Source organism: Mastomys coucha, unplaced genomic scaffold (genome assembly GCF_008632895.1).
Source record: "Mastomys coucha isolate ucsf_1 unplaced genomic scaffold, UCSF_Mcou_1 pScaffold8, whole genome shotgun sequence".
In the NCBI taxonomy this organism is placed as follows: Eukaryota; Metazoa; Chordata; class Mammalia; order Rodentia; family Muridae; genus Mastomys; species Mastomys coucha.
The window spans coordinates 53,917,484-53,932,400 of record NW_022196914.1 but is presented as its reverse complement, the minus strand read 5'-3'; the positions used below and the strand labels follow the sequence as shown (position 1 = coordinate 53,932,400).

The following is a 14,917-nucleotide window of genomic DNA, read 5'->3' as shown; positions in this document are numbered from 1 at the left end:
ACAAAAACCCAGGGTAGCCCCTTTAAGCTTTACTACGTATTATACTCTGTGTCTTAGTTAAGATTTTACTGTGAAAAGATACCATGACCAAAGCAACTCTTATAAGAACAACATTTAATTGGGGCTGGCTTACAGGTTTAGAGGTTCAGTTCATTATCATCAAAGTGGGAGTATGGCAGCGCCCAGGTAGGCATGGTGCAGGAGGAGAGTTCTACCTCTTCATCTGGAGGCTGCTAGGAAAATACCAACTTCCAGGAAGCTAGGACAAGGGTTTTAAAGCCCACGCCCCAGTGACACACTTCCTAATAGTGCCAGTCCCTGGCCCATGCATATACAAACTATCCCATTCTGGGTTGACACCCTTTTGGTGGGTTGCATGTAGAATATTTACATCACAATTCATAACAGCATCAAATTTACAGTTACAAAGTAGCAACAAAAATAATTTTATGCTTGGAGTGGCCACTACATGAGGAGCTGTATTAAAGGGTGGCTGCCTTAGGAAGGGTGACAACTAATGCATTATACTCAGCTGTTCATTATTTTAATTTTTCCTCCTTTCTACTTTTTTCTTTTTAAAGATTTTACTTATTATAAATAAGTACATTGTAGCTGTCTTCAGACGCACCAGAAGAGAGCATCAGCTCATTATGGGTGGTTGTAAGCCACTGTGTGGCGGCTGGGATTTGAACTCAGGACCTTTGGAAGAGCAGTCAGTACTCTGCTCAGAGGGTACTCTGAGCCATCTCACCAGCCTTCCTTTCTACTATTTAAGTGCTGGCTGTTTTTGATCAGTATTTTAATACTAGATTTTTCAAAATGTTGTGATTTTTTTTTTCTTTTTAAATTGTACATCCATATCTTTACCTCAGTTTTGGGTAGTCATGGATTGTTGAGTCGAGTTCAACTGCCACTGAAAATATTTATCTTTGTGGGAGAATTCTTATGTGCCTTTATAGAATATGACATGTCTGATATTTGAACTGCCTCTTGTAAAGTTAGGGCATTCTTTCTTTATGCTCTCAGAAATAAGACTCAGTTTCAAAATATATTTACAAATAACTTGGCCACATAGCTAGGCTTTTCTCTAAGTAGATCATAACTTAAAATTATCTATTTATTCTAATTGACATTCTGCCATGTGGATGGTTACCTGTTCTGCCAGGTGAATCCTGCCTGGAACTCTCCCAGAATCCTTTCTGGCTCCTGGATGTCCCATCTATTTCCTGCCTTTAGGCCATCAGATTTATTCTTGACAGATGCTGCATTCATACAGACACAAAATATTCTCTCTATAGCCTGCAATTGACTTCCTTCTACCTTTACGTTATTAATATGCTTTTCAAAAGAATTGAGTTTTACTTTCCTTTTGACATAGGATCTGACTGTTCAACTGTGGTTGCTGTTTGAGCTTCAGGAATTTGTCTTTGCATTGGGGTCATAGGTGCATGCCACTGTGCACTAGCTTTTTATCTGGCTTTGTATATGGGTGTTAGATACCTGAACTCATGAAGCATTTTACTGACTGAGCCATTTTCCTAGGATGCCAGGGCTTTATTCTTTGTTTGTTTGTTTGTTTGTTTCTTTTTTTTTTTTTTTTGGTTTTTCGAGACAGGGTTTCTCTGTATAGCCCTGGCTGTCCTGGAACTCACTCTGCCAGGGCTTTATTCTTATGAAGAGATATTTTATAAATCAATTTTTCAAAAGGATTTATTCCTATTTGGGAATGAAGATTTATGTGGTATAAGTCATACAATATATAAATGTAGGTATTATGGCACTGTATATCTAAGCTACATGCTGTGGTCTGTTGATTCTAAGTTACATGCCTGCAAATTACTACATGGACTGCAGTAAGCAGCTGTAAGACAATGAACATTTGTGTATCTAAACAGAAGAGGCACTGTGAAAGCCTGTGCCCCCAGTGAGGAGGTATTGATGAATGGGTCTTGTAGGATTAGAAGTTATGTGTGAGTCAGTGATGAGTAGGAAAACTTAGGGCATGATGGCCCTGGGACTGTGACAGACTCCACATAGGACACACTGTGGGACTGTGGGCTGTTACTATCTGTGCCAGCTTGCTATCATAGTGATAGTGTTTTTGTTTTTGTTTTTTGTTTTTTGTTTTGGTTTTTCGAGACAGGGTTTCTCTGTGTAGCCCTGGCTGTCCTGGAACTCACTCTGTAGACCAGGCTGGCCTCGAACTCAGAAATCCGCCTGCCTCTGCCTCTCAAGTTCTGGGATTAAAGGTGTACGCCACCACCGCCCGGCAAATCTTTGTTGTTTTGGACTATATGATCAGTAGTAACTATAATGACCTATGTAATAGAACCCCTAATTATTCTTCTATGATTTTGTACCCATTTAACAGTTTTTCCCTGTCTTCACACTTTCCTCTACTTCTTTTAGTAACCCATCTACTGTTCTGTTCACTAGGCCTGTGAGTTCAGCTGAAAAGTAACTCGTTACTCATGAAGAACTAAAGAAAACTGTTCTTGTGTTAGAGGAGGCATTTTTTCATTAAACAGATGTTTGTTTTAGATTTATAGTAGTTAAGAACCTTTTCTTACCTGTATAACACTGAGGTGAAAAGGATATGTCTGGTCTAGCCTATAATCCCACCTGCTTAGGAGGCTGAAATAGGGTGGCCAAGTTCAACCCCTGCTTTAGCTACAGGAGTTCAAGTAACTTAAAAGACTTTATGGCAGAACAAGAAGTATGGGTATGTATGTGTAGGGGTGAGGAGACAGACATGGTGGTTCCCTGTTAATCCCAACAACTCTTGAGGGAGAGGCAGGAGGATCTGTCTACATAGTAAGTATCAGGTTAGTCAGAGATATAGTGAGACCTTGTCTAAAGTAGTTGAAAAAGGAGCTTCTTGTCTCATTTGGCAGAATACCTGTCTTCCATCCAGAAAACCCTGAGTTCAGAAGCCTCGAATTTGGGAGGTAGAGACAGAAGGATTGGAAGAAGTACAAGGCCATGTTTGATACTTAGTTCAAGGTGAGCCTGAGCTGTATGAGGGGTGGAAATACAGGTAATGGAGTGTTTGCCTAGGTTGTGTAAACAAGGCCCTACATGAGGCCCTCAGTAACACACACATACACATTGGTTTCACTTTTTAGGCTTAGGCAGTTATATGTTGTAATGCTTAGTAAATCTTTTTTTTTTTTTTCTCGAGACAGGGTTTCTCTGTGTAGCCCTGGCTGTCCTGGAACTCACTCTGTAGACCAGAAATACACCTGCCTCTGCCTCCCAAATTGGGATTAAAGGTGTGCACCACCACTGCCCAGCTAGTAAATCTTTACTTCATGGTTTTATGTTTGCAAAATAATTCTCTAAAGTGCAGAAAAGCTTTGTCAGAGTTTTTTAAAAAAACCCAAACCTTTGTATTTATTATATGTATAATATGCATGTATATCTGTACTCCATGTGTGTGCAATGCCTGTGGAGGCCAGCAGAGAGTATTAAATCCCCTAGGACTGGGACTGGACTTACTGGTGTTTTGAACTGTGGCTGGTGCTGGGGGTCCTTGGGAGAATTGACAGTGCTCTCCAGCAATCTATCAGATCTTGAAGTAGAAATAATACAGAATTTACTTTCCATGCCCCTGCTTCTCCATGTACCTTTTCTTTTTTTCTCTTCTTCTTTTAAGATTTATTTTATTCATACACCGTTGCTGTCTTCAGACACAGCAGAAGACGGCATTGGATCCTATGAGAGGGGGTTGTGAGCCACCATGTGGTTGCTGGGAACCGAATTCAGGACCTCTGAAACAGCAGTCAGTGTTCTTAAGCACTGAGTCATCTCTCCAGCCCTGCATGTACCTTTTCTGTCGCTGCTTATGCTGTGCTGATTGGTCTTGGGCCTTTGGTAATACTTTTTGGGGATACTTTACATCCAGGTACATCAGCATTTTAGTGTCTCAGGGACTGCTCTCAGATTTGTCAAGCATGCATCATCCTCATTTAGAGACTTCTCACATTTTAAATGTGCTATTCTTCTCTAATAGCCTCAGTCCTATACAATCTGTCATAGTTTCTATCTACTCCTGTATTATTTATGATATCCTGTACATTTCACAGTTTATAACCAGTGAATTTCCAAAGCACAGTGAATTTTTTCGGAATAGTGATTGTCTCTCTTCCCCTTTCTTTTGGTCACTCTTCTCCATGCTGGTGACACACTCCTGTGCCAGTCCATATTAAACTCTGTTTTCATGGATTACAGGAGACAGTTTAAAGTCTGTTGAGTAAATTGTTAATTTTAAGTACATTTCATTTTAAGATTACTTGATTAAAATAGAATAACTGAAATTAAAAGTTATCATTGTTCTTAAAGTAATCTAGTGTTGGAAAACATGAAACTTTATAGCAAAGACAGATTAATAAATTAGTATTGTTAGGTGAGATGCCCTGCAAGACACTCTGCAAGAGTATTAGGTTCAGTTGCTGCATAGTTGAGTACTTCTCTGTTGGAGAGGAAAAGGCATATTGGAAATACTGGATAATATTTTAATATTTGAAAACATTTTTGCCCTAGTTCTTACACATATCTGTGAAGCTTATTATAAATTGATAAGCATATAGTCACTTGATGCTTTTATTTTTATTTATCTACAGCTGTTTGTACTGCATTGCCTTTCGTGTTCTTGAAAGCCTAACTCAAGCTGATTTAGTATCTGAGGTTTTGTAACCTTGAATTGTTGTACATCACATGAGTGACTTCTCTGTGAATGACTAGGGAGAGCTTTGTTACTTAGAGATTGCTGCCATTCTTTTCTTTTCCATTTCTTTAATTTTGCTGCTTGTGAAACTTGGTGTTGAATCATTGTAAACAGTGTTTCAATTTTCAAGTAGAATTAAAGATAAGGTTCATGTATGTACTTTTTTCTTTCAAGGATTTATTGGCTTTAAAAGGTATGAATGAAAAGCTTATGATTAAAAATTTAGTCCCCCCACCCTGGTCTGATTCTTCCTAACTGTTTTCATTGTTTTTGATCTGTGTAGCCTACAACATGCTTTGGTGGTGGTAGGCCACACTGAAGGGGGGCACTCTTGCCTCTGAGGAGAGCTCAGTGATAAACTAATCAGTCGTTTCTACTATAGGAGATAACTTCTTTCATTATCTCAATGTTACATAGGTTGCCAAATAGAGACAGATCTATACAAAGTCAGGACACAGGAAGAAGAGAGGCATGTATCAGTTTTAGACTATCATGCCCCATCACTTGGGAAAGGTGTACATAGTTTTGGATATTGTGGTGAAGAGATGATTTAGTCACCCCTGCCCCCTTTGCTGCCTTTTTTTTTTTTTAATTTTATTTATTTTTTATATGTAAGTACATTGTAGCTGTCTTGAGACACTCCAGAAAAGGGCGTCAGATCTTGTTACGGATGGTCATGAACCACCATGTGGTTGCTGGGATTTGAACTCAGGACCTTTGGAGTCAGTGCTCTTAACCACTGAGCCATCTCTCCAGCCCCCCTTTCTGCTTTTTTGTAAGTTAGAATTCCTTTGGGAAGTGGAGAAGGAATGTCTACAAAGCCTTATTAAAAATCTATACAGTGGATGTAGTAGTGAACACCTGTAATTCTGGATCCCTAGAAATTGAAACTGGAGTAGTTGAGTTCAAGGTTAGTCTGGGCTATATAGTAGAACCCTGGCTTAACAAGAAGCCACCCTCTGCCCCCTACCCTCTCACAGACATACTTGTTTGGTGGCTAATTTTTTAAAAATATGAATAAAATACCCATCCTCATTTCCCATTCTTCCGCCTGTTCAGTTCCTTCTCTTGGAGGCAACCTCATAGGAGTCTCTTCTTTCAAAATAACCAAGGTCTTAGAACTTTATCTACCCTACTCCATATATTCTTTCTTCCACAACAAGCTATAGTTCTTTTAATAGCTATATAATATTCCATTGAATGGATTTGTTTTGTTTTATAGGTTAAAACAGTTTTGAGACAAGGTTTCATAGCTTGGGCTGACCTCAGACTCCATATGTAAGGTGACCTTGAGCTGATCTGACTCTGCCTCCTGAGTGTTCTGGTATGTGCAGCTGCACCTACTTTTACACTCCCCCAGGCCCTTCGTGTCTGTATTGCAGGAAGGAGCACAGAGCAAAGCCAGCACAATCAAGGGAACACACTCACTGATTTATTTTTGTTAAAAAGGATGTGTATGTATGTGTCAGCCCAAACTGGAGTAGTGAGTATTGAGCTAACTGACTTGGTTATGATGGCTTCCTATCTTTTATCACTGATCTAGGAGTGATGACTGTCTCATCCCACTGGTGAGAGTTAGACTTCACAGTCCCACGTGGTTGGCTAACTGCAAAGCGAAAGAAAAGAGGTTCAGGAATTATGGGCCCTTGTCATACTAACTACCTGCATCCTTTTTTTTTTTTTGGTTTTTCGATACAGTTTCTCTGTATAGCCCTAGCTATCCTGGAACTCACTGTTGACCAGGCTGGCTTCAAACTCAGAAATCTGCGTGTCTCTCTGCCTTCTAAGCGCTGGGATTAAAGGCGTGCGCCACCACCACCCGGCTACTTGCATCCTTTTTAACATTCATATTTTCAAAAAACTTAAGAACTTATCAGTAAAGCATTTTTAAAAGTTTTACAAAGTCTTACAAATATTATGTTCTGAGATTCCATTCTCTCTCTCTCTTTTTTAAACACCCAGGAGCAGCCCTGGCTGTTCTGGAACTCACTAGGTACACCAGGCTGGCCTTGTGCTCACAGAGATCTGCCTGCCGCCTCCCAAGTGCTGAGATTAAGGGCGTGTACCACCACACCTAGCCGTGTTCCACTGTTCTTTAGTTACTTATTTTTGTGGTGCTGGTAGTCAAACTTTCTGCTTTTGTGCATGTGTTTTGACAGCATGTATATGTCATGGTACTTATGAACCTGGTACTTGTAGAGGACAGAAGAAGGTATCGCTAGTGTCCTGGAACTGGAGTTATAGATGGTTGTGAGTGACCCCGTGGTACTGGGAATTGAAGCTCTGCAAGAGCAGCCAGTGCTTAGTCACAGTCATTGAGCAGTTCTCCAGTTCCTCAGGGACACAGAAGGCTGGCTGTATGTCACTGTCACTTATTTCTTGAGTAGTCACCCCATCCCCCTCTTTTTATTATTTTTCTTTTCCTCTTTGGCTTTATTGGGCATCATAGGTGCTAGGCAAACACTTTTACCACTGAGCTACATACGTCCAGGCCAGAACCCAAGTTTCTAATGGTTGTGTTGCCCATTTTATACTATTGAGCTAAAATTTACTAGTGGGTTTTTTGGGGTGTGTGTGTAGGGAGGTGTGTGGCAAGATAGTTTCTGGACTTTTGAGCCAGGCTTACATTTTTTCCTATATCATTTAAAGTAAATACAGACCAAAACAGAAAACCCTGTCTTGTTTCTTCTCCTTTTTGGTTTTATTAATAACTACTGACCCAGCTGAACTCTTGTTTTTTCTTTTCCTCACTACCATTGAATGCTACCTCGAATTTTGGGAGGGCGGGGTGGTAAAAAGTTTTTTCCTTTTTGATGAAATCATAGTTCCATGTTTATGGTAAGTTTTCAACCTACCTAATACCACAGGAGTCCCTGTTTTGTCCATTGCTTGAGTCTAAGTATCCGCATCTGACTCTTTCAGCTGCTTATTGGGCTTCTTGGAGGGCAGCCATGCTAGACACCTATCTATAAGCACACCATCCATAGATAGCATCAGTAATAGTGTCGTGGAGCCTCCCCTTGAGATGGATCCCAAGTTGGGCTAGTCACTGAGCCTCCTTTTCCTCAGTCTTTTCTCTGTTTTCGTCTCTGAAGTTCTTTTAGACAGGAACAATTCTGGGTCAGTTCTTTTTTTTTTATTTTTTTATTTTTATTTTTATTTTTATTTTATTTTATTTTTTTTTGAGACAGAGTTTCTCTGTATAGCCCTGGCTGTCCTGGAACTCACTCTGTAGACCTGGCTGGCCTTGAACTCAGAAATCCGCCTGCCTCTGCCTCCCAAGTGCTGGGATTAAAGGCATGCACCACCACTGCCCAGCTGAAATAACATTTTTTTTAAGGATTTATTTATTTATTTATTTCACATATATGAGTACACTGTAGCTGTCTTCAGACACACCAGAAGAAGGCATCGGATCCCCATTACAGATGGTTGTAAGTCGCCATGTGGTTGCTGGGAATTGAACTCAGGACCTCTGGGAGAGCAGTCAGTGCTTGCTCTTAAATGCTGAGCCATCTCTCCAGCCCCATAATGAAATAAATTTATGGTCAGAGTTACTACAATAGGAGGAACTGTATCAAGAGTTGCAGTATTAGTCCTACTGCTAAAATATTTACTGTCCTTTACTGTCAGCATGTTTCATAAAAGCCTGTCAGATTGTTTCATTTAGTCTTTCTTAGGGTATGAGGACTACCTTGAACATTTGTAACCCCTACAAGACATATCTGTAATACAACCAATTGAAGCTTATCCCCGACTAGTTTATAAATAAATGAGACTCAGACTATGGTTATTTTACTTGGCTTTGACAATTACTGGGGGTAGCCGTTTCTATTATGTTTCTAACTGTCTGACTACCTCCCCAGTGGTGGGCCCTAAATACTTGCTGTTTATCCTGGCTGCATGCTCATGGCCCATCTCCTCACTTCTCATTCTTCTTCCCTCACCACCTGGTCTCTCCTCTCTCCACTCTTACCCAGGTAACTCAAAACCTACCTACCCCCAATCCCTCCAGTAATTGGCTGTAGTCAATTTTAGTTTTAAATCAAGAATCAAGGTTTGCACGACAAAAGGTTATAAATGTGAGAATTTACTCATAGGCCTAGACTTTCCCTTAGGGTACAGAATTTAGCATTCCAATACATAACAGATCAAACCTCAACACTTATTCCAGTGTTTTGAAGCATGGCCTTCAAACTGTGATTTATTCCTACAAAAGCTAGCCCTGGCTGTCATGGAACACTGTGTAAATCAGGCTGGCTTCAAACACATCTATCTACCTTCTGCCTCGTGAGTGCTGGGATTAAAGGGTATGTACCATACAACCTGGCTAAAATACTGTTATTTGTTCCTGTCTTTAATCTTAGTACACAACAGAAACTGAGTTTTCAGAAGTCTAGTAATCGTCCTTAATGCTAATATATTGCTTTTTAAAAATGTGTATTTTTTTTTTCTGCATGTTTGTGTACTCCTTTTGTGCCTGATGCTCTTGGAGACCAGAAGAGGGCACCAGATCCTTTGGAATTGGTTACAGATTATTATGAGCTGCCACGGGGTAGTGGGAATAGAACCTTCGTTCTTTGGAAGAGGCAGCCAGTGCTTTTAACTGCTGAGCTCTCCAGTTCCAAATTTATGTCTAAAATTTGAATCTAAAAATTTCTTAGTCATCAACAACTTCATTGACAGATACAAGGAGCCTGTGCACTCATCTGTCTCTTGCTACTCATGTGTAACTCTGGGCTATCATGGCCTGCTACTACTTTTTGTGCTCCCCTATCTTTTCTCTCAAGTTTGCTAATTTTATGCTAAGCTTTCCAGTCTTTTAAGATGCTTGCTAACTGTGCTTTTGATGTAATCCCACTCCTCTTTGTTCACACACAGGTTAGGGTTGTTAGTGGTTTTGTTTGGATTTTTGTTGTTGCTTTTCTTTCTTTCTCTCTTTCCTTCTTTCTTTCTTTCTTCCTTCCTTCCTTCCTTTCCCTTTCTCTCTTTCTCTCTCCTTCCTTCCTCCCTTCCTTTCTTTCTTCCTTCCTTTCTTTCCTTTCTTTTGGCACTGTTGCTGTCTTCAGACAGACCAGAAGAGGGCATCAGATCCCATTACAGATGGTTGCGAGCCACCATGTGGTTACTGGGAATTGAACTCAGGACCTCTGGAAGAGCAGTTGGTGCTCTTAATGGCTGAGCTATCTCTCCAGCCCTCCTCTTCCTCCTCCTCCTTCTTCCTCTTCTTCTTCTTTAGTGGAAGTTTTTTGATTTTTAATATAGTTTAAAATAGTCCAGTGTTATACATTTCCCCCTTAAGTATTGCTTTTCTGTATGTCTAAAAGTTTGATGTTGTGTTTTCACATACTGTTTTTTTTTAAGATTTTATTTCAATTATGAAAATTCATTTATATCAGTATATAAGTATGTATGTGTGAGTTTGTACATGTGCCTAAGGAGGCCAGAAGTTGGTTACCCCTCAAGCTGGAGTTCTGGGCAATTGTGCGCCATCCAACATGGGTACTTGGAAATGAATTTGGGTTTTCTGCAAGAGTGCCACCTCTCTAAACTTCCCCAGCATGATTTTTTTTTTTAAAAAAAGACATTTAATTTGACTCATGCCTTATTTAGAATTAACTTGGTTAATTTTTAAGTAATTAAGAAATCTGGTAGTCTTTCTGGTAATGATTTCTAATTTAATTTTGTTAGAGCTTGAGAGCATATTTGATAGGCTTTCTAATCTTAAATTTGTCGTTTTATGCAGATGTCTGCCTTGGTTGATGCGTGAGCTTGAGAATGATCAATGTGTTTTGCTGCAATTACAAGAAGTGGTTGATAGATAGATAGTGATATATATCCAGTTGATGGATGTGGTGTTGGTTCATGTTTTCTTATTGAGAGGTCCTGGGGTCTCCTCTTTAACCACAGAGAATGGGTGTCACTGTGGGGGGTGGGGAATGAGACCCTCCTAACCATGTTAGAACCAGTCTCTTAATGGCCTTCAGATGAAGATGTAGAACTCTCAGTTATTCCTGCACCATGCCTGCCTGGACACTGTTATGCTCCCACCTTGATGATAATGCACTGAACCTCTGAACCTGTAAGCCAGCTTCAATTAAATGTTGTCCTTGTAAGAGTTGCCTTGGTCATGGTGTCTGTTCATAGTAAAACCCTAAGACAACCATTCTCATCCAGAAAGTAAAACGCAAAATGTTAGGATAGGGCCCTGTTCTTCCTCTGTGGTACTAGGTATGAACCCAGCCGAGACTTGAGATTTGTCAAGACAGGTATCCCACCACTGAACTACATTTCAGTCCAGAGTGTCTAGTACCATGGCTCTCAAATTTGTCTGCAGTGAGATGGCAACATTTCACCAATTCAGTTTAGATTTTCCCATTCAGCTTTGGTTCCCAGAAAATGAGCTTGCTTGGCCTTCTGCCCTCCTTGCCTTCTTTCTCCTTCCTCTTTTCCTCCTTTTTCCAGATTTGTTTACTTTTCTGTTGTTTCTAAGAGAACGGGTGCCCAAGCTGGTGGTCTTGAAATTGTAGGCCCAAGCAGTAACCCTGCTTATCTCTGGAGTAGTTGGGGGTGTGTGTGCTTGGACACAAAAAACCAGTTCTCCTCACACTGGCTTCTTCTGTTCTTGGTTTCTCCTTCAGAAAGTTATAGCTCTGTGTACTTGCCTGCTAGACAAAATGTTAAGGGTAGCAGCCTGTCTCATGACTATTAATTTCAGCTTGTTCAATAGTAAACAGTATACAGTATATGTAATGAGAAATACAACCTATTAAAATGTTTCAATTTAGCAGGTAGAGTTTGAACCATTCTCATGCTCATGCATATAATAATCAGTTGAAAATATTTTCTACATTTCTTGTGATTCTTTTGGTATATTTCTTACCATGTTACTTTTTAAAATCTTATATGTGTGGGTGATTTCTTGAATGTATGACTGTGCACCATGTGTGTACGCCTGGAGGCCCTGGAGGCCAGAAGAGGTGTAGGCTACCCCGTCACTGGAGTTACAGTTGTTGATCTACCATGTGGGTGCTGTGATTCAAACCTGGGCCCTTTAGAAGTATAAACGTGCTGAGCTATATCTTTAGTCTCTTATAGTTTTTGAGAATTTTCAAGTTATTATAATTTCATCTTGGTAAAACAAAAAACAAAAAGCTATACTCAATATACTAGTTCTGTTAAGTTTTTAAGAGTTTTTTGATGGGTCTGTCTTCATGCTTTGGAGGTAGTTGGTTTTCGTGTGTGTGTGTGTGTGTGTGTGTGTGTGTGTGTGTGTGTCTGTCTGTCTGTCTGTCTGTCTGTCTGTCTGTTTGTCGCACACTGGGTGCTGGTAGGTAGTTTTTGAGATAGGATCTTATGTAGCTGAGGTTGCTTTCCCACTCACTATATGGATGAGGACGATGCTAAGCTTCTCTATAGCTTCTACTCAGCTACCTGAGGATGACACTACCCCCAGGAACTGGGCCCTCATGCCTCAAATAGTAATCAAAAAATGCCCCATAGAAATGTCCCTTGGCTAGCCTGATGGAGGGGGCAGTCTTAAGTTGAGATTCCTTCTTCCCAAATGTGTATAGGTTGTGTTAACAATCAGCCAGCACAATGATAGAGTATTCTTTGGCTTTGTTTCATTATGTGATTGGAGAACATTTGCTAGATGACAATTTAAAGGCAGGTAGGTAGTATCCCTTTCTCTCTAATGAATCAGGCTGTGGTCTTGTACAGTAAGACACTTGAAGTATAGAAAGGAATGATGACCTACAAATTGTTTACTTCCTTCTTGATTCTGGCTCAAAAGCAAGTACAGTATTATCAGTCACTGTATTTAGTTTTCTTAGTATTGAAACTTTCTTGTTCACAGCTCTTGGACAAGCACAAGACTATAGAAAGCATGGTAGAGCTTTTGGACTTGTATCAGATGGAGGACGAAGCCTACAGCAGCCTTGCAGAGGCTACAACTGAACTCTACCAGTATTTACTTCAGCCATTCCGAGACATGCGAGAGCTTGCCATGCTGCGAAGACAGCAGATCAAGGTATTTTGCTTTTTTTTTTTTTTTTTTTTAAAGCTTAAACTGTAGCCACTCTGCTTAGTAGTTCTGAGGCTTGCTAGCCACACATTTTAACTACAAAGGAAGTTTTTTTAAATAATGCAAACAGATTCTTGGCCTTTCCTTTTCCTTTGTTGGGACATTCAATTGCCATAGTCTTAAAACTTTTGAAAAATACTGAATTGTCAGTTATTTAAAAATATGCACTTGCATTGAAAGGGTGTCAGAAACCTAAGACTGGATATTAGAATTTACTTAACTTGTAAAAATCAACTATAGACATTTTTTGAGAATCTAACCTGAAAGGCAGAAAAGAACTAGATGTCATGGTCGTCTCACCAGTTTGGACTGTTGCAGTGTTGCACCTTTGCAATTCAGGATTGGCTACTTAAGATTCTATTAATTAATACAGTGAGTATTGAGTATCCACTTGAGAAAATCTGTAGACTGTATGAATGAGCTAATGCCACTAGTAACTCCATTTTTCTTGGGAAGCAGTGTGAGGAGAAACATTTATTTACATTAGTAACTTTCTTTAAGGTAAAAATGGTATTTCACAGCTGGGCGGTGGTGGTGCACGCCTTTAATCCCAGCACTTGGGAGGCAGAGGCAGGTGGATTTCTGAGTTCAAGGCCAGCCTGGTCTACAGAGTGAGTTCCAGGACAGCCAGGGCTACACAGAGAAACCCTGTCTCAAAAACAAACAAAAAAAAAATGGTATTTTACTATATTTGTTGTTCTAGGCTGTTACCTCTTACACCATCAACCCCTACTGTTTTATTCCTTGTTCTTTGTGCATTCTTAAGAATGCTTATTGCACACAGGCATATTTCGTAATAATTCACTACATCCAGTTACTGAGTTCATATTGTGTCAGGTGAAAATACTAATTGGTACTATTACACAAATTACTCACTGGGATCATTTATGTCCTTGTCTGTAGTTTGTAGTAGTCATCAGTTTAAGTCAGTGTAATTCCAAAGAATGCTTTAAAAATCACATTTTTACTAGTTACTGTTAAGTTAGAAAATACACACATTTAAAAAAAAGGGATTATAATTGGCAAAGTATTTGTTATAAGCACAGCTAAAATCAATTGCTTATTATCTTGTAGATATACATATTTTAATTCCGCTGAAGTTCATTGTCTTAGGGTTTCTTTTGCTGTGATAAAGTACCATGACCAAAAGCAACATGGGGGTGGAGGAGAAGGCTTTTCAGCTTACAATTCCTCATCATAGTCCATCACTGAAGTCAGGACAGGAACTCAAACAGGGCAGGGATCTGTGGGAAGGACTTGATGCAGAGGCCATAGAGAGGTTCTGCTAACAGACTCGTTCCCCATGGCTTGCTCAGCCTGCTTTCTTACAGAACCCAGGACCTAAGGGGTTGCACTGTTCACAGTGAACTGTGTACCCCCAAACCCCTCTTCATCAGTGAAGAGGCCTACCCACAGGATAATCTAGTAGGGGGCATTTTTTTTTCAATTGAGCTTCCTTGTAAAATAACTCTGGCTTTGTATGAAGTTGACGTTAAACTAAAACTAACCAGTACAATAATTGAGAATTGAGACTTAAATAGAAGATTATAGTCAAGCTAGCAATAAAATTTCAAAAAAAAGTTTTAACTTTTTTTTTTTTTTTATAATGGTCAAATTGAACCTAGGATTTATATTTTAGACAGCTCCTTTACCAGTCTAATTCCTGGAACTTATTTTTTCTTAATTTATAAAGATAGAGGTAGAAACATGTTTCACTCTGACCCATATTGGTATGATATGTATTGTGTGTAGGGATAATTATCAGTTTACAAGTCTTGAAGTAGGGAAAATAGCAGTATGTATATTTAATACTATGCTATTTCTGATGCTGAAATTTATTCTACTGCTATGTTTTTCTGTGTATAGGTAACAGATTTGTATTGAATTGATAGCATTATAAATGCATTTCTAACTAGTAGTCTACAGTGGTTTTGGTTAGTCCATAGCACTACTAGTACCATGTCTCCAAAAGGATTGCCTTGTGTGGGCACTACTAAACTTTGGGCAGGCTTATTGATGTCTCTGGGAGAACTGACTCTCCTCTGCACCCTTTAGAAGACATCAAGGGTGAAACTGAAGCTTGGGTTGTGGAATATTTATGACAT

At 39.6% G+C, this 14,917-nt stretch overlaps 1 protein-coding gene across 1 annotated transcript in view; it reads left to right on the top strand.

Moving 5' to 3' along the window:
* Jmy (junction mediating and regulatory protein, p53 cofactor) overlaps nt 1–14,917 on the top strand; it is a 60,500-nt gene that overhangs the window by 10,374 nt on the left and 35,209 nt on the right. The window contains exon 2 of the mRNA XM_031359813.1: nt 12,585–12,758. Within this exon, the coding sequence (XP_031215673.1) occupies nt 12,585–12,758 (174 nt within the window). The remainder of the gene's footprint in view (nt 1–12,584; nt 12,759–14,917) is intronic.